The sequence below is a fragment of the Otolemur garnettii genome, unplaced genomic scaffold (assembly GCF_000181295.1).
Source record: "Otolemur garnettii isolate 467f Iridium unplaced genomic scaffold, OtoGar3 scaffold00099, whole genome shotgun sequence".
NCBI classification, from domain to species: Eukaryota; Metazoa; Chordata; class Mammalia; order Primates; family Galagidae; genus Otolemur; species Otolemur garnettii.
The window spans coordinates 3,271,960-3,289,143 of record NW_003852494.1 but is presented as its reverse complement, the minus strand read 5'-3'; the positions used below and the strand labels follow the sequence as shown (position 1 = coordinate 3,289,143).

Genomic DNA, 17,184 nt, shown 5'->3' with positions numbered 1-17,184 from the left:
CCGGGCTGGATTCGAACCGCTACCTTAGATGTATGTGGCTGGCCCCTTAGCCAGTTGAGCCCTAGGCGCCGAGCCTGTTCTAACAGTGGAAGGAAAAACTCTTGGGTGGGGCACACAGATCATGTTGCTCAAGTGGGTGAGCATTCCACATGCTTACCAGGGACCCAGGTGAGACTTGGTCTTTCCAGCCCCAGAATTGTCCTTGCTAAGGGAAGCTGGGAGATGAGAGCATTTCTACTGCCCTAATTTTGGGGGACATTCCTAGCTTTTATTTTATAGTGTTGAGCTAGAGGTTTAATTTTCCTTTGTAATTTAAATCCTTTCCGTTCTAAGCCGCACCTAATCTTTATGGCCCTTGGGCCCAGCTGTCACTGCCTGGGGCATGCAGATTATGTGTCTGCTGAATAGTGCCTGCTGGTGAGGGGGCTCCTGAGTGAGGTATTGATCCAAAAGCTTTTGTCTTTGTTCTCTGGCTTTGGTTTCTTCATGTTATTTGTGTGGTGTGTGCACAAGTATACTGGGAACTCTGCAAGAGCAATAAATGGGCATGACGGATAGGGGGCAGCCGCTGGGAATCCATACCAAACCAAGAGGAAGGAAGTCACAGCAAAAATAGACTGGGTGGGGCAGTAGAAAATACAAGGGGAAAATGAGATGACTGGGGTGGAGCTGAAGTAGAGCCACTTAATGAGAAACATGGCCACCCTGGGTGAGGAATCACGTGCTGTCAAACTTAACAGTTCGGAGAGTGAGGTGGCAGCTGTGGTGCAGGAAGCGAGTCACGAGGAAGGGAGAGGGGAACTGGAGTATGAATGTGTGTTTCCTTTTTTCTTTAAACATACTTCGGCTGAGTTGTGTTAGGAGTGACAGCGACCTTACCTCTTACTCATAGACCGTCTATTTCCCCCTTTCACTCCTAAGGTCTAGGCAGGTGGCTTCTCTGCCTGCCAGGTAGCCTGTCATTGCTTGAAAGGTCAGAGTGAAACCTCTTTGGGCAAAATAAGTCCCCCTCCTTACCCAGCTTTGGGTTGGCTCTGCTAGTGGGCTCACAGCCAGGAATTGGGAAGACTGGGAGCTGGTGGTAGGCACCGGAGGGACACAGGAGGGACGGAAGGACCAGGGTGACTATAAATGTAATTTATTCTCAAGAGTCTTTCAGACTTGCTGGTTGGCTCTCTAAGCCTGATTATGAAGCCTGAATTGACATCATGCCAACTGGCCCTGCTTCCGATAAAAATGGTTCTTTAACTTCCTTTGTACCACCAGAAACTGTTTTGGAAAAATCTAGCTGTAAATCTTTACGGCTATTTACTTCTATAGATAACAATGGCAGCAGCACTAAGGAATTCAAGTCACAGCATGGCCACTGATGTGAAATCTTAACATGGAGTCACAGGGAAAAGCCCATCCTGGAGACGTGTACAAAAGGAAATCAGCCTTGCTCTTTATGAATAGGGAACACTGTCCAAAGGAGAAACCAGATGGGCCTAAATCTAGGCTGGTGGCATCTGCCTGGTATGTGCTACCAGCCTGGAGACCAGTGAGATGGCAGCAGATGTGACAGGCTCCTCAGTAGGCCTGAGGATCTCCAGGAACTTGTTTATAAACTAATATACTTTTGGTTCTCGTTGTCCTCTTTGCTCCTTCCTTGCAGACGCAGAATATTCAGCTTAACAAAGAAATGACACTTGCCAGCAACCGTAGCCTGGCAGAAGGAAACCTTTTGTACCAGCCCCAGCTGGACACTCTGAAAGCACGGTTGACTCAGAAGTACCAGGAGCTCCAGGTTCTCTTTGAAGCCTATCAGATAAAGAAGACCAAATTAGGTAACTTTTTAAAAGTGATCTTTCGAGACAGAAAGAGTTGAGGGAGTGTTATATTTTCAAGGTGTTGCCCTACCAAGAGAGAAATATTAGAATATTATGGGAAAGGTGCTGGGACTACAGGTGCCTTAAGGCCTTTACTTTCAGCTTTCAGTAGGTGTGACTGTCCTATTGCCATTCTAGTTGAAAAGACTCTTTCTCTGATAGAAACAAGAAAGTGTCCAGGTGGGTGTCATCAGCAGGGGCTTTGTCTGGATGCCGCTCACAGCATCATGTCTCTCGCTTCTTCCAGATAAACAGTCTAGCAGCGCTTCCTTGGAGACCCTGTTAGCACTTCTTCAAGCAGAAGGGGCCAAGATTGAGGAAGACACTGAGGTAAAGCCAGTTAAATTCAAAGTGCCCCAGGGCATGGCTTCCTGGGTCTCAGGTGACTTTGGGCAGTCAGTGCACCTACTTCCTCTAGGGCCAGTGAGCACCACACCTCCATGACTAGGTGGTGTCATCCCCCTACATGTGCATTTGAGCGGGCAGCCTGGCCTGTGGACTGGGAAAAGTACCAGGTTGGGGTCCAGGTAGTGCAGGGCACGTGTACATAGCACTGATTCAGCACCAGCTCCATGAGTGCCAGTGGCAAGAGTTACTGTCTGCTGTGCTCTGAGTCATCTATGGGGCCAGCTGAGTACTTGAGTCTCTGCAAACCTCATAGGTGATCAGGAAATGAGTCAAGGTCAAATGCTGCCCAGTTGTAGCAAGTCAGGGCTGGCAGGGTGTTGCCAAGATCAGGCTGTATTGATCTGATTAACCATTAGGCCTTGGGGGGCCCTGATGTACACAGGCAAGGTTCTGTTGTACTGACCCATGGGAGCAAGTCTGCCTGGTGGAAGCAAGGAGGGGTTGGCCTGCAGCTGGCTTAATGAGAAAGGACCAGGGGCCCAGAGGTCACGGCTGCTAAGGGAGCCTATGTTGAAGGTTGCTCCCCCAGACCTGCTGCTTGTCCATGCTGGCGGTTAGAAGGGTGGCTGTCTAACAGGACTGCCTCCCTCTCTTCCCAGTAGGTCCTGCTGTCATCCTGAACCCATGATCTCCAGAATCTGGAGTGGCAGAAATATGGACCTCTGGGGTAGTTACCAGGAAAGGGGGTGTTAGGAGGAAGCTAGGGTGTTGCCTCCCTCTGTGCCCTGGACTGTGAAGGGAGCTAGACTGCTCTTATAACCAAGCTTTTCCTGCCTCTTTTAGAACATGGCAGAGAAGTTTCTGGATGGAGAGCTTCCTCTAGACTCCTTCATTGATGTCTATCAGAGCAAACGGAAACTGGCCCACATGCGAAGAGTGAAAATCGAGAAGCTCCAGGAGATGGTGCTAAAGGGGCAGAGACTCCCACAGGCCCCAGCCCTGTTGCCACCCAGGGTGCCCGAGCCAGTGTCTGCCGCTGCTGCCCTGCCCTACCCTGCCCCAGAAGCCAGTGGGCCTCCCTCAGTTGTGCCTCGGCGCATTCCCCCGCCACCGCCCCTGGTGCCTGCAGGACGCTTAGCCACCCCGTTTACCGCTGCCATGGGCTCAGGACAGGCCATGCCCTACCCAGGATTACAATGCCCACCCCTCCCCCCCCGAGTGGGTCTCCCACCCCAGCAAGGATTCTCTGCACAGTTTGTGTCACCGTTCCCGCCAGCTTTGCCCCAGAGACCCCCACCCCGGCTGCCTCCGCACCAGCCAGGCTTCATCCTTCAGTGAGTGCCAACGCCACAGGCTTCCTGGGATATGTCCTCCGCCTGCCATGCCATGTTCCGCACACGGGGCTGTGAGGTCTGGCTGCTGTGCTGAGGGCTCTGTGCCCTGGGCCAGCTTGTCTGTCTGACTTTAGAACTGTAGGTCTATGAGTAAGTAGAGGTAGAAGCCCAGGTTTTGTACACCGAGGTGGTTGTGTGCAGCAGGTCACAGCCCGGCACTCCTTTGTCATGTTGGTTTGTGTTCTCAGTATGATTTCTGAGTGTTGTGTTGTTGATGGACTCACGCGCCTGGGAAGAAACAAAGCCTCTCTCATTCCCATTTAGAATTATGGTCCTCCCATTGCAGCATTATTTAAAAAGCATGGTTAGTGATCTCTGTTTTATTTCCAAAGGACAGTTCTGTGTGTCTTGGCCCACTGGCTGCTGCATCCCTGGTAAGGGGTGGCCAGCATTGGCCTGTGGCTGGGCCATGATGTGCAGCTACATTGTGTTCCCTACCTGGCCGCTGCTTTTCATGCCTCAAAGCCACAAGCAAAGTTTGCACTTGGCCCACTGCCATGTTCAGAGGCTGGGAGAGCTGCAGCCCGGGCTCAAGGAAACTTGGGGCCTGGACTTTGCACAGCAAACTATCGCCAGCCCCCTCCTTTCCCCTCCTGCCTAGAGCCAGTCCCCAAGGGTTTCTATGAAGAAAAACTCCCCCAATATTTTTACTACCTGTGTAATTTTGTTTTATATTGGGAAAGAAAACTCTTTTGACACTCCGAAGATCATTCAGGGAAATTTTATAAAAAACAAATATTGTTTTGAGCAGATAGAAATGCAGATGAAGTGAATGCAAATTCTTTTCATGCAGGCAGTACATGGTCACACCTGCAGGTGCCCTGCTGTGCCTTAGCTTCACCTGGTGCCAGGACTCAGAAGCCTGCAAGGGGCTGGGCAAAGCCCCTGGCACTCAGCATTCTCAGAAGGGCTTGTTCAAGTTCATTGTTTCGCTACAGGTGAAAAAGTCTGGCCACCTTTGAACCAGGATTCTCTTAGCCAACATTTCCTGCCTCTGGTTGGCCTGTGGCTAGGCCAGGGCCAAGTGGTGCTGTAGGTGTCAGACGGGGTAGCAGGAGGGTTTGGAGAAAGCTCACCATCAGGATCAAGGGGTGATTATGAACATCCACAACCCCAGGGTATGTCCTGGCCACCTGCATCGCCCCTTCTATTCCCTCTGGGATCTCGTCTCTGTGCCACATGTACTGACTTCCAGGTCCTGGCTGGACGCAGCACCATGCACCTATTGACAAGGCCTGTGTGCTCATTGGTGGAACTTCTGGCTTAGTCCTCGTCTGTCACATCTAGCAGCCGGGACCTGACCTATGACCGTCAGCTGGCTACCATCACAGTGACTGAATCAAGGCAGAGCTGAAACAGTTTGTTCTAGTGGCCCATAGACCAGGCCACCAACCTTTGTCCTCAGTTACCGTATACTCCTGCTTCTGGACTTGAACTCTACTGTATTGTAACTGTTCTTAAAAGAAAATGGAGCTGTAAAGGATGATTCACTGCCACACCAATCAGGTGGGGTTGCTATGTTCTGTGAATCTCAAGCAAGTGGTGCCACCCACCTCCAATACCTCTGCTGCCAGCCTGCTGTTGGGGATATTTGCAGCCCAGCAGGGGCCTTGGTGAGACACAAGTTTGGTGTTGATACTATGAGGGCTGCCAGGCTGGGCCCACTGTCACTGTCCAGGGCCATATCTGGCAATGTGGTTGTAAAGCTGTAGGACCCTTTTTAATAAAGAGACTTGTTAACAGTCCTGTCACTTATTTACCTGGGGTTGTGGATGTTCATGATGTGTTTGGTTCTAAAAGTCAGTGATCAAAGTTCCAGCAGGAGAAGGTGATGGGGGTAGAGTGGTGGGCTCTGTTCTTAAAAGTCAAAAGCCTTCCAAGGTTCTGTCCAAAGTCTCTGATACACTAACTGCAGGGAGAGTCTCATAAACACCAGTTACGGGCAGAAAGAAGCAAATCCTCCCATGCATAAAGAAAATGTGTCTTCAGGATGGAAACTACAATGCCAGAGCAAGGGGCTGAGGATGACCTCAGGGCTCAGGCTGTCCCTGGCCTCTGTACACGGGTCACAACTGTGTGCAACACAACTGAAGGATATCTAAGACATTTCATACTTGTTTCAGATGGGAAATTTACATCCCTACATCTTTGGGTACTTGCTGGCAGGTATTTCAAGGGGACACAGTGGCACTTGCCCACATGAAGGCCCAATGGGGTGCTGCTTCCCTATCAAGGCTGGGAGAAGGGCCTTGGGCCAGCCCTGCCTCTTGTGCAGAGTACCATGCCTATGCTCGTGTGTCTGCCCCTCTGGCTGAGCTATTTATCTGGGCCATGATACCCTTGCAAAGGATTCTGGGAACACTGAGCTAGGTGCAAGCCTACCCATGCTGTCTCCTCTAAATAGGCTGCCATTCCAGGCACATTGTTTCATGAGGATGTGCAGGAAAAAGTGCTTTTTGTCAGGAAGAGGGATGCTTTTTCATAAAAGTACATATTTCCTATTTTTTTTTCCTAGTGGCTGCTAAGAAGCTTATAGCTAAATTTGCTATCCACTTCAAATGAGGGTGCTGGACTGCACAGTTGAGTCTTGTGGTTCCTCAAATCCGTGTGTGGCAGGCAGAAAACTTGGGCATTGGGCAGGCTAGCCTGAAGCCACATAGCAGGATCATGCCTGGAGCCCAAGAATTTTTTTTCTTTTGGAGACAGTCTTACTTTGTTGCCCTTGCTAGAGTACTGTGGCATCACAGCTCACAGCAACCTCCAACTCTTGGATTTAAGTGCTTCTCTTGCCTTAGCCTCCCAAGTAGCTGGGACTACAGGTGCCCACCACAATGTCTGGTTATTCTTTGTTGCAGTTGTCATTTTTGTTACAGCTGGCCCGGGCCAGGTTCGAACTCACCAGCCTCAGTGCATGTGGCCAGCACCATAACCACTGTGCTACTGGCGCCCAGTCTGAGCCCAAGAATTTGCGGTTGCTGTGAGCTATGATGCAATGGCACTGCTACCCTGGGCCACAAAGACTCTGTCTCAAATAAAATAGACTGGGTTGGGGCCTGTGGCTCAAATGGCTAAGGCACCAGCCACATACACCTGCCCTGGCGAGTTCAAATCCAGCTTGGGCCCGCCAAACCATGACAGCTGCAACCAAAAAATAGCCAGGCATTGTGGCGGGTGCCTGTAGTCCCAGCTACTTGGGAGGTGGAGGCAGGAGAATTGCTTGAACCCAGGAGTTGGAGGTTGCTGTGAGCTGTGATGTCACCGCACTCTATCCAGGGCGATAGCTTGAGGCTCTGTCTCAAGAAAAAAAAAATCAAAATAGATCCTGTCTTCTATGAGCCCTTTGCTCACCAAAAGGACCTTAGGCGGGCTAGCAAGACCACATGAAACTTCACTTTCTACCCCACAATACCTGAGGTAGAATCTCCACTGAAGACTTACTACCAATTCAGGTTTCCTAGGGTCAATTAAGTATAGTTCCTGCCAATTTTTGCTGGTTTAGATTTAGTAGAGAATTATTTGCTATAAAGCGTTCTTTGAAGCTGTTTTACCTTACCAACAGGAACCAGACATAGGTTCCATTTTGGCAGGCCTGCCTTAGGCAACCAGTTTGTGAAGCACTTTCACACAGGATCTCATGTACCTGTGTGTGCAGGCGGAAAACTCAGGCATGGGCAGGCTAGCCTGAAGCCACACAGCAGGAGCTGACTGCTTTGGAGCCATCCAAGGTGACTTTTCTCCCCTGACCTGCACTGTCAATGCTGGTGACCTGGGGACAAGACAACCCTGCCCGAGTCTTCCAACTGGCATGTGTCCTGGGTAAATTGGTGCTTGCTTGGCTAGTACCATTCAGGGACCTGGATGCTGTGTGTGGCCACAGCGGTTAAGTCCAGACCAGCTGGAGTCAGGTTCCCTGGAAAGCTAGAAACTGTCAACAACCCGAGGGGGACCCAGGGAGGCCATGGGGTCTAGTCTTGGGAATGGAGATGGCCTGGGGGTAGTGGCTGACTTTCAGCTGCCTGCATAAAAGGAGGGCCCCATGGCTTATAAATTGCCCAGAGACAGAAGGTGGACACTTCTTGGCAGAACCAGCAGCATCTCAGTTGAGGTTCTCCATGGTCCCAAATGCTCTTGTGTTACCTGCAGAGACTACAGGGTCCCCTACCCAGTACCTGGCCAGGGCCTAATGAAGGAAGCAACACGTACTCCTGGAGAAGTGAAGAGCCAGGCACAGCCCTCATTCTGAAACATTGGTGACAACAGTCAAAGTGCATTTTATTGCCAACGGAATACTCAACACGAGGGCACGGGGCAGAAAGATGGTGAGAAGGGCTGCGGGGGGCAGGGTGCTTGCCTAGCCTAGTGCTGGCTCTGCCCTCTCAGCCCAGTCCCTATCCCTACAGCCACTCTCCTTGGGCTCAGGATACATTCCTTCAAATCTGTCAGTGGCAGACAAGGCTGGGCTAACCCTCCCCAGCCACAAACCACCCTGATTCCTGGGCTGCTCTAGCTGAGCTAGAGGACCCAGGGGTGGAAATGGGCAATGGGGAGGGTCAGAGCAGAGGCAGCCAGATCAGGGGAACGGAAAATAGGAAACGGGGGTGGCTGCAGATTCAAGGCAGTACCTGGGCCAGCTGCCTGCAGGGGACATCCACCTGCCTCCCTGCCTTGCTCCCCAGATAGCAGCCACTTCTAGCCTCCGCTCCCCTAGGGACTCACATCAGGGCTGCCCTATGGTGGCCCAGGAAGAAGCACCCTACAGACCACCCCAGAGCCTCATCTACTAAGGCCTGAGGGCCTCGTGGAATCAGTGCCCTAAGGCCAGAGACTGTGTCCAGAAGGCAGGGGCCACTCAAGTAGCCCTGTTTCCCAGTGGGCTGACTATAAACTTAGAAGAAAAGCTCTAACGCAGAATATTAAAAATGTTCCGTATATTTCCTGAAGAGTTGTTGGCTCAGGCCTCCTGGGTCCTGGATTCTCTCCCAAGCTCCTTCTGGAGGTGAATAGACTCACATCCTGAAGAACAATCCATACAGCCCAGGCCCAGCCAAGGGCATTGAGGACACTGACCTGGGCTAGGGGCTCAGGCACCAGGTGTAGGGACGAGGCCCCTTGGCCACAGGAGGCCCAGACGTGCCCACCAGCTGGCCTGCCAGACCCCTAAAGGACCTAGTAGTTCACGAGTTGAGCTGGGTAGACACCATCCTTTGTGTTGAGCTGTTGGGGTCAAAGGTGGAAGTTCAGTAAACATGGCCAAGGGAATGAGACACAGCCCAAGCCAGGCCCCCACCTACCCCTCGAGCATTCCTGCTCACCATGCTGCCCATGGTGGGGGCATCCCCCCCAGCCCAGCACTGATGCCCGGCACCTGGTGTTCCTGTCTGGGGACCACGTTGGGCTTCTGGGCCAGGGGTGGCTTCTTGGTGGTAGCACTTCGAGGGGCAGTGCTGGGCTTGCCAGGCTCCTCCTCACTGGGCGTTGCCCCCACTCCAGCTAGCGCATAATGCCGCTTTCGTAGCTCCCCGAGTCGCATGCGCTCAGCCTCCAGCCTTGTCTCCAGCTCTAGGACACGCACCTGCAGCCCAAATGGCCCCATTAGCAAGGCCTGGCCTCCCCAGGGAGGATCCTCCACTGACTGGGGCTCAGTGACCTACTACCTACCTGAGTCTCCATCTCCTGCTTCTTCAGCTTGATGAGGGACAGGCCAGAGAAGTCCATAGTGTCTGTGGCCAGAGGACAAGGTAAGTGGGCTCCCCTCCTGCCAGCCTGGGAGCTGGCTGCGGCCCTCAGACACCCAGGCACTTGCCTCTGTCCTCAATCTGCTCCTGGCCTGACTTGGTAGAGGCCACCACGTTGGCAGCCCTCTCGTTGACGGTGCGGGAACACTCCTGCAGGCGGCTCAGGTGAGGGCTGTGCTTGTCGGCCTTCACCTGGGGAGATTGTCAGGGTGGGCACAGGGTGGCAGCAGCAGCCAGCAGTAAGGGACCCCGGGCAAGCATGGACAGGTCTACAGATGCCAGCACATAGCCTTACCTTGGAGGCCGCCACCAACTGGGCAGTACTGGCTGCGATCTCGTGGGAACAGACGATGAGCTCTTCATACTTGCCCATGTGCAGCACCACCCTGTCAGCCGACTCTCTGGGAGACAAGGTGGGTTGGGGCAGGGTCTCTGAACCTGAGGATGGTGGGGCCACCCCCATGCTCCCCACTCCCACTCCCAGACACAGTACCATGTACCCTGATGCCCCCAACTACATAGGAAGCAGATCCCTGCCCATCCCCACCCAGTGTGACATACACTAGCTGTGTGGCTCCCCAGCCCACAGCCTTGGAGGCCGAGATGAGGCCTTCTGTCCAGCGTGAGTTCTTGGCATAGAATTCCTGCTGCGTGGCCGCCCCCTAGTGGTGACAGAAGACAGGGCGGATGGGCCAGTCAAGAACATTACAGGTGGAAAAGGACCCCTGTGGGCCCTTCTCCCCTCATCAGGGCCACGGGGCACATCCTTGGGACATGGGTGTCTGATCACTACACATAAGACCTCACAGGGTTAGCTATGTAGCCTGCCAGGGGAATCACTGTCAGACCATGGCCCACACAACTCACCCTGCCGCTCTCCACGATCTCCTTCTGCAGGCTGGTAGACGTCATCACAAGCAGCCGGATCGCCTGCCAAGACCAAGACATATGTGACTCTCGAGCAGCACCCCCAGGCAGAGCCGCACTGGGGCCACAGTCACCCTCTTACCTTCATCAGGTCGGTGCAGGAGTTGAGGATCCTGTGGAATGGAAGGGGAAAGCACAGCTGGTCCTCAGTGGCTTGGCCCACTTAACATCACACTAGGGCCTAGCACAGTAGCACCCCCAGGTGGCATGTCTGCTAGCTCCTGGGCCTTCCTCTGGCATGCTATGCAGTCAGGGGACAGAATCCCTGAACCTGGGAAGGCTGTGGGGAACCCTACTCATTCTGGGCCTGGGAAACAGAAGGGGGCTCACCTCTCATTCACCTCCAGCTTTACCCCCGAGCTGGCGTGGCGGGCCTGGTTCATCATGTCCTACAACCAATGACAGCTGTGAGTGGAGGACAGCAATGTGGAAGGCCCCTCACCCTCTTAGTTCTGACCTGGAAAACACTGCCTGCAGCCCCTAAGGCTCTGAGGGAACTGAGGAGTCCCCCAAACTCCATCCTCACCTCGATCCTACGCACAGCATCTTCAATAGCTGCAGATGTGGCTGCCATTTCCTTGTCAACCATGGCCCCCAGCTCCTCCTGCCTCACGTCTAGGCTCTTAGGTTTTAGCTCCTAGGGAAGGCAGGAGTCAGACTTGGGTGGGCTTGATCCACCAAGCCCACAGGGCACAGTTGGCAGCAGCACCTGTTGGGCCCAACCCCGTCTATCCTGTACCTCACCTGGCCCAGCTGGAGGATGCCCTGCAGTGGGCTCCGCACCAGGCCGGGCTGTGCCTGCTGCACAGCCTGCTGGTCCTGCAGCTGCCCCATGAGCTCCAGTGCCCGGGCCCCACACTCTCTGCAGGTGTCCATCAGGCCTGCACAGGGAGAGAGCCCCATGTGATGCCAGGGGACAGGTCTGCAGGTCCCTCCTTCCCAGGCTGCTATGAAAATTCTCATGGGAAACAAGCCAGGGAGGTGGCTGACCCTGCTGCCCCAGGACCCACTTACGGTCAGCAGGGTCAGTGGGTGCCAGGTGGGAGGTGGCACTGCCATTGATGATAGTGTCCGCAGCCAGGTGGGAAAAGCGAGTCAGGGCTGCCACCAGGGCGGAGGCGTCTGTGTAGGCATAGGTGGGAGGGCAACAGTGAGATGCTAACACAGAGCCATCATTACCAAAAGGCTACCCTCTCTCTCTGTCGCATCCTCCCAGGAAGCCCAAGACCAGGATGGGGAAAAGATGGCTTGGTGGGAAGCTGCTGTCCAAGGTCATGCTGCCCCAAGGAACAGGAACCAAATGGGGAACCAAATTAGGTCTGTGTGGCCCCAAGCCTCTTTGTGTCCCACCCCCTGCAGAGAAGGGCAGGGCTGGGTTCCTGGGTGGGGCCTCTGCTTAGCTTCCCGAGAGAAATCTCAAAAGGAAGGAGGCAGCCATGACTGCTGGATGCTGGACCCTGGACTCAGGATCCAGATAGTTGGCCCTTGCCTTGTCCTGGCACTCACCTGCCAAAGAGGTGAGGTACTGGGTATGACCCTCTTCCAGGGCACTCACAGAGTCCAAGGCTGCCTGGGCTCTGCTCACCAGGTAGTCTGTAAGCACAAGAGGACCTGATGACCCTGTTCCCCTCTTCTCAGTGTTGGGATAGGAAGAAGGAGTACATGGGTGGGGACAAGTAACCTTTGAGGGTAAAGCCGGAAGGGCAGTGGCTCTGGGTACATACCCGGAGAGCTGGTGCAGCGCAGGTGCAGGGGGTCATCCAGCTTGCTCACAGCGTCCTGCAGGATGGCCTTGGCCTCAGCAGCAGCACCCCTGAGCACCGCAAACTGCTCGTCCAGCAGCTTCTGTCGCAGCCCCTGCTCCTGTGACTCCTGGTGGGAGGGAAAGAGGCAGCTCAGAGGGCCCACCACAATGCCAATCCACAGTGAGGCCATTGGACCCAGCTGAGACCCTGTCTGTGGAGTGGCTACCCTCAACCGGAGGGGGTGGAGACTTCCAAAGAGAGGCCTCACTCCATCTCCCCAAAGCTTGAGCGGTTCCCTCTCAAGAGAGGGATGAATAGCTTAGCAATAAAAAATAAATAAAAGGCTCGGTGCCTATAGCTCAAGCGGCTAAGGTGCCAGCCACATACACTAGAGCTGATGGGTTTGAATCCAGCCCAGGCCTGCCAAACAACAATGACAACTACAACCAAAAATTAGCCAACCTTTGTGGCGGGTGCCTGTAGTCCCAGCTACTTGGGAGGCTGAGGCACGAGAATTGTCTAAGCCTAGGAGTTGGAGGTTGCTATGAGCTGTGACGCCATGGCACTCTACTCAGGGCGACAGCTTGAGGCTCTGTCTCAAAATAAATAAATAAATAAATAAATAAAATAAAAACCATAATCTAAATAGATATCTCTCGAGATACCCATGGATGGCCTGGCGAGCGTAGCACAGTGGTTATGGTGCCAGCCACACACACCAAGACTTATAGGTTCGAAACCGGCCCAGGCCAGCTAAACAATGACAACTGCAACAAAAAATAGCTGAGTGTTGTAGTGGGCACCTGTAGTCCCAGCTACTTGGGAGGCTGAGGGAAGAGACTCACTTAAGCCCAAGAGTTTGAGGTTGCTGTGAGCTATGACGCCATGGCACTCTACCAAGGGTGACATAATAAAACTCTTTCTCAAAACAAACAAAAAAAGATACACATGGCCAGTAAGGATGTGCAAGGATGCAACATCATTAGCCAATTAGCCATCAGGGAAATGCAAATCAGAACCATAAGAGAAACCTCTTCACACTCACTAGGCTGGCTAATATACAGGCAGACAATAATAAATGTTAACAAGTATGTAGAGAAATTGGAAGTCTTATGCATTGTTGGCAGAACATGAAATTATGTAGCTACTTTGGCAAAGATTCTGATAGTTCCTCAAAATGTTTGTTTGTATTGAGATGGAGTCTCACTCTGTCACCCTGGGTCATGGCATCATCATAACTCACAGCAACCTAAAACTCTTGGGCTCAAGCGATCCTCCTGCCTCAGTGTCCCGGGTAGCTGAGACCACAAGCACTGCTATCACGCCTGGCTAGTTTTTCTATTTTTAGTAGAGATGGGGTCTCACTCTTGCTCAGGCTGGTCTGGAACTCCTGAGCTCAGGGAATCCACCCACCTTGGTCTCCCAGAGGGCTGGGATTATAGGCGTGAGCTACTGCATCCAGCTAGTTCCTCAGAACATTAAACATATAGCTACCACATGACCCCATAGTTCCACTGGGTTCCACACATGCTAGATATACTCTCAAAGAGAAATGAAAGCCTTTGTCCACACAGAAACTTGCACACAAACGTTCACAGAAGGATTCTTCACAATAGCTGAAAAGTGGAAACCCAAATGTCCATCAACTGATGAGCAGATAAATGTAATTTACCCATAGGATGAAACATTATTTGGCCAGAAACAAGAAGGAATGACATATGCTACACAATGGATAAGAGAACACGATGCTAAGTGAAAGAAGTCACAAAAGGCCACATGCCGTGTGATTCCATTTACATAAAATTTCTGTAACAGGCAAATCCAAAGAGATAAAAGATTGGTGTCTGCCAGGGGCTGGGAAGGTGGGAGCATGGGATTAACAGGTTCCTGGGTCAGGAGTTTCTTTTCTGAATGCTGAGAACATTCTGGCAGCATGAGAGAGATGCTGGACTCTGAACACACTGAGAACACTGGTACAGGCCTATGAACAATGGTGGTGGTGCTGCCATAAGCTGGGAGCCATACCTTCTCTGCCAGCCGCCCTTGTAACTCGCTCCTCTCCCGGGAGCTGTGCTGCTGCTCCTGGCTCAGCGCCGCCTCCTTCTCTTGTACCAGGCTCTGGGCCGCCAGCAGGTCAGCTTCCCGCTGCCGCACTGCCCCAGTCAGCGTGTCCTTCTCTGCGCTCAGCACCTCCAACCGCGAGCTCAGCTCTGACCCACTCTGTGGACAGGTGTTGAGTAAGCAGGGGATCCCAGGTCTGCCAGCCCCCTTATCTCCAAACCATTCTTTAGAGGTTAATGATTACACCTCATTAGAAATGAGCTTCCAGAGGGCTGGGCTAGGTCCTATCTCCTGTGTAGCCTGCCCATGGGTCTGGGTCAGGCTGCACCTTGGCACCACAAGGGCCCCCTGACCTTAGTGGCAGGTAGGTGTGGTCCATTCACAGGGAGAAGGACCTGACTGTCCCAGCCTGCTTCCAGTACTCCCCTGCCCCTTGCAGGACCTGCTCCATGCGTCTCAGGGACTCCTGCATGTGGGCCAGCTCTCCATCCTTGGCCTCCAGCTCCCTCTTGACCTTCTCCAGCTGGTCACTCTGCTCCTCCAGCTAGGACAGGACAGTGTGTCACTGGGGCAGGGGGCTGGGGTCCATATGCAGAGACGCACACACACAACATACCTTCAGCTCGGACTCCCGCTTCACCTGCTCCATCTGGAAGGCCAGCTGCTCCTTCACCCGTGCCACCTCCTCCTGGCTCTGCTGTGTTACCGTCAGCTGCTTGGCTGTGTCTGCATTCTGCAAGTGCAGGCGACAGGCTCCTATTCTGCTGTCTGAGGACTCAGTGGGTTCTATGGGGTCCACTGCCCTGCCCCCAGTGGGCTACCTTCCGCAGCAGCTCCGCGTGTATGCTGACCAACTCGCTGTGCTTCTCTTTCAGCTTGCTGTAGCGCGCCTCCGTGGCACTGGCCCTCCCTGAGAGCGAGAAGAGGAGCTTTGACACTCAAGGCAGGCAGGGGCCATCGTCAACCTCACACCCGCTCACTGGGACACGCACTCTCGGCCTCCTCTCGCAGGCTGTGGCTCCGCTCGCCTTCCTGCTGGGCGGTTCTCAGCTGCGCCAGCTCATGGCGGAGCTGCTCATTATCTACCAGGGCCTTCTGCTTCTGCTTCCGCTGCTCCTCCAGCTCAGCCTCCAGAGAGTTGACCTGGCCCTTTAGCTGCGAGATGTAGCGTTGGGCCTGGGGGCAGGAGGCAGGTGTGGGGTGGGGAAAAAAGGGGGCAGGTAGGGCCCTGCAGTGATGCAGCCACCCTCTGCCCCCTCACCTCCAGCTTGATCTTTTCCAGCTCCCCACGAAGCATCTCCACCTCCCTCTTTAAGGCCTCGATCTGGAGATCCCTGGGGACAGAGATCTTGGGGTTCAAATTCATTCAAGCAGAAAAATCAAAACTGCTTTCCCCTAGGTGGCTACCTGGGATGTGGGCACCTCAGGAGCTCACTGCCCACCCTGCCCCCCACCAGCCCTGGGGCCTTTCCAGACAGAAGCATCCTGAGCATAGCTCAGGGAAGGCTGTTCCCAGCCCCTGCCTATGCAGCTCCCCAGGCCCTCACCTGTCATCCTTCAAAGGCCCATTGGGGGGTCCAAACGTCTGGTCAAAGAGGTCAGCCACCACCTGCCATAGCAAAGCACAGTGACCATCCAGGTGGGGGGTAGAGGGAAGCTTGAGGGGGGAAGAGGAGGAGCCAGACAGGAGGCTCACCGCTGGCTCCCCGGCAGGGGGCCCAGTGCTGATCTCAATGAGATTCTCCGGCTCCTCATCCTCTGGGGTCTCCTCAGGAATCACTACCACGGGCTTGATGTGCTCAGCCAGGGCTGAGGCCCGTAGGAAGTTGGGGGGTCCCTGCAGGGGCAGCAGATGAGAATAGCTCAACCTCCCCCAAGGAAGTCCACGTAGGACCCGGCCAGGACCCCAAGACCAGGAGTAGCCCCAGGGAGGGGCGCAGGTACCTCAGGCAGCCGGGGGATCTGGATGAGGCGCTTGAAGTAGAGCATGTCGGAGGCTCTGCGGAAGAAGTTTCTGAGGCTGCGGGAAGCACAGGACAGGACGTCAGAGGAGACACAGAGCCTCTTCCCAGATGTGCCTCAGCCCCACCCTCCCTGGTGCTGGTACCTGTGAAACTGCTCATGGAACCGGTCCCTGTGGCCTTGTAGAGTGTCCGCTGGGAGACCTGGGGGGCAGCACGAGTTTAATGGGTCTCCTTTCTACACATGGGTGTGTGGCTCCCATCCCCTGCCCTGTTCCTCCGCATGCTAGAAATCATCAGATCAGAGATCCTGCTGACCTGACAAGTCTTGCCACACTCCTAAAGTTGGGACAAGACCCCTCAGGAGGGTTCAGCTCTCAATTTTCTAAGTCGGAGAAAGAACAGTGAGTGGACAGGATGGTACTCCAGCCCCATCAGGCCTAACCTGCCCACACACCTGCCCTCAGCTAACACAGCTCACGCATGGAGCACCCCATGAGAGCAGTTCCCAAAGGGTAGTTGAGGGATGGGACCCTTTCAGAAGGTTTCTGCTCTTGCTGTTCCCCCCAGCAGCTGGTGGGAGACCCTCAGGAGCAAGTGGGGCCACCTTCTTCTAAGCTAGGTGTTCCAGAGAGTCTACACCACTCTTCTCACTAAATCTCTGTTGTTTTGGAAAATAGTAATTTTTTTTTTCATAAAATACATGTTATGTTGCTGGGTAATGAGATTATTAAAATCAATGTCTCAATTTTCCTTTCTGAGGGCGAGCGCAGCCCAGAGACTCACAGGAGTGCAGCTTGAACAGCAGCTTCACCGTGTAGTGGTACAGGGGGCTGCAGTCTTGGATGACCTGGATGAGTGGGGCCAGGCGGCACTGGCCCGAGGACATCTGGGACACGGCGATGGCTGTGTTAAGCTGCCGGAACACTGAGCACAAAAGGGGGGGGAGGAAGAGACCGTGAGCCTGTGGGACCTGTAGACACAGGCCTGAGCAGCCTCCCCTATACCAGGGGCTGGCACCACGCACACAACCACCCTGGCAGGTCAGTTTGTTGATGAGGTGATGGCTTGGGTACCCCGCTGGAAAGCAGATCTCTTTTTTTTTTTTTTTTTTGACAGAGCCTCAAGCTATCCCCCTGGGTAGA

At 53.8% G+C, this 17,184-nt stretch overlaps 2 protein-coding genes across 4 annotated transcripts in view; one reads left to right on the top strand and one right to left on the bottom strand.

Moving 5' to 3' along the window:
* The window catches only part of VPS37B (VPS37B, ESCRT-I subunit), a 43,542-nt gene extending 38,190 nt beyond the window's left edge, over positions 1 to 5,352 (top strand). Inside the window, exons 2-4 of the mRNA XM_003796015.3 lie at positions 1,655 to 1,826; positions 2,116 to 2,198; positions 3,060 to 5,352. Coding sequence (XP_003796063.1) covers positions 1,655 to 1,826; positions 2,116 to 2,198; positions 3,060 to 3,554 — 750 coding nt within the window. The 3' untranslated portion in view covers positions 3,555 to 5,352. The remainder of the gene's footprint in view (positions 1 to 1,654; positions 1,827 to 2,115; positions 2,199 to 3,059) is intronic.
* Positions 5,353 to 7,850: 2,498 nt separating this feature from the next.
* Positions 7,851 to 17,184, bottom strand: part of HIP1R (huntingtin interacting protein 1 related) — a 27,191-nt gene continuing 17,857 nt past the window's right edge. The window contains exons 8-32 of one of the 3 annotated variants that reach the window (XM_012809044.2): positions 16,826 to 16,966; positions 16,186 to 16,243; positions 16,023 to 16,098; positions 15,775 to 15,915; positions 15,626 to 15,687; positions 15,340 to 15,412; positions 15,071 to 15,254; positions 14,900 to 14,988; positions 14,695 to 14,811; positions 14,521 to 14,622; positions 14,043 to 14,237; positions 11,997 to 12,144; positions 11,779 to 11,865; positions 11,287 to 11,394; positions 11,017 to 11,153; positions 10,799 to 10,909; positions 10,603 to 10,661; positions 10,355 to 10,385; positions 10,213 to 10,275; positions 9,907 to 10,007; positions 9,641 to 9,746; positions 9,414 to 9,537; positions 9,269 to 9,330; positions 8,976 to 9,182; positions 7,851 to 8,824 (exon numbers count right to left, since the gene is read on the bottom strand). In XM_012809044.2, the coding sequence (XP_012664498.1) occupies positions 8,777 to 8,824; positions 8,976 to 9,182; positions 9,269 to 9,330; positions 9,414 to 9,537; positions 9,641 to 9,746; positions 9,907 to 10,007; positions 10,213 to 10,275; positions 10,355 to 10,385; positions 10,603 to 10,661; positions 10,799 to 10,909; positions 11,017 to 11,153; positions 11,287 to 11,394; positions 11,779 to 11,865; positions 11,997 to 12,144; positions 14,043 to 14,237; positions 14,521 to 14,622; positions 14,695 to 14,811; positions 14,900 to 14,988; positions 15,071 to 15,254; positions 15,340 to 15,412; positions 15,626 to 15,687; positions 15,775 to 15,915; positions 16,023 to 16,098; positions 16,186 to 16,243; positions 16,826 to 16,966 (2,630 nt within the window). In that variant the 3' untranslated portion in view covers positions 7,851 to 8,776. Of the gene's footprint in view, positions 8,825 to 8,922; positions 9,183 to 9,268; positions 9,331 to 9,413; positions 9,538 to 9,640; positions 9,747 to 9,906; positions 10,008 to 10,212; positions 10,276 to 10,354; positions 10,386 to 10,602; positions 10,662 to 10,798; positions 10,910 to 11,016; positions 11,154 to 11,286; positions 11,395 to 11,778; positions 11,866 to 11,996; positions 12,145 to 14,042; positions 14,238 to 14,520; positions 14,623 to 14,694; positions 14,812 to 14,899; positions 14,989 to 15,070; positions 15,255 to 15,339; positions 15,413 to 15,625; positions 15,916 to 16,022; positions 16,099 to 16,185; positions 16,244 to 16,825; positions 16,967 to 17,184 lie in introns of all 3 variants that reach the window. The other 2 variants (XM_023516843.1, XM_023516844.1) reach the window with 2 other exon arrangements.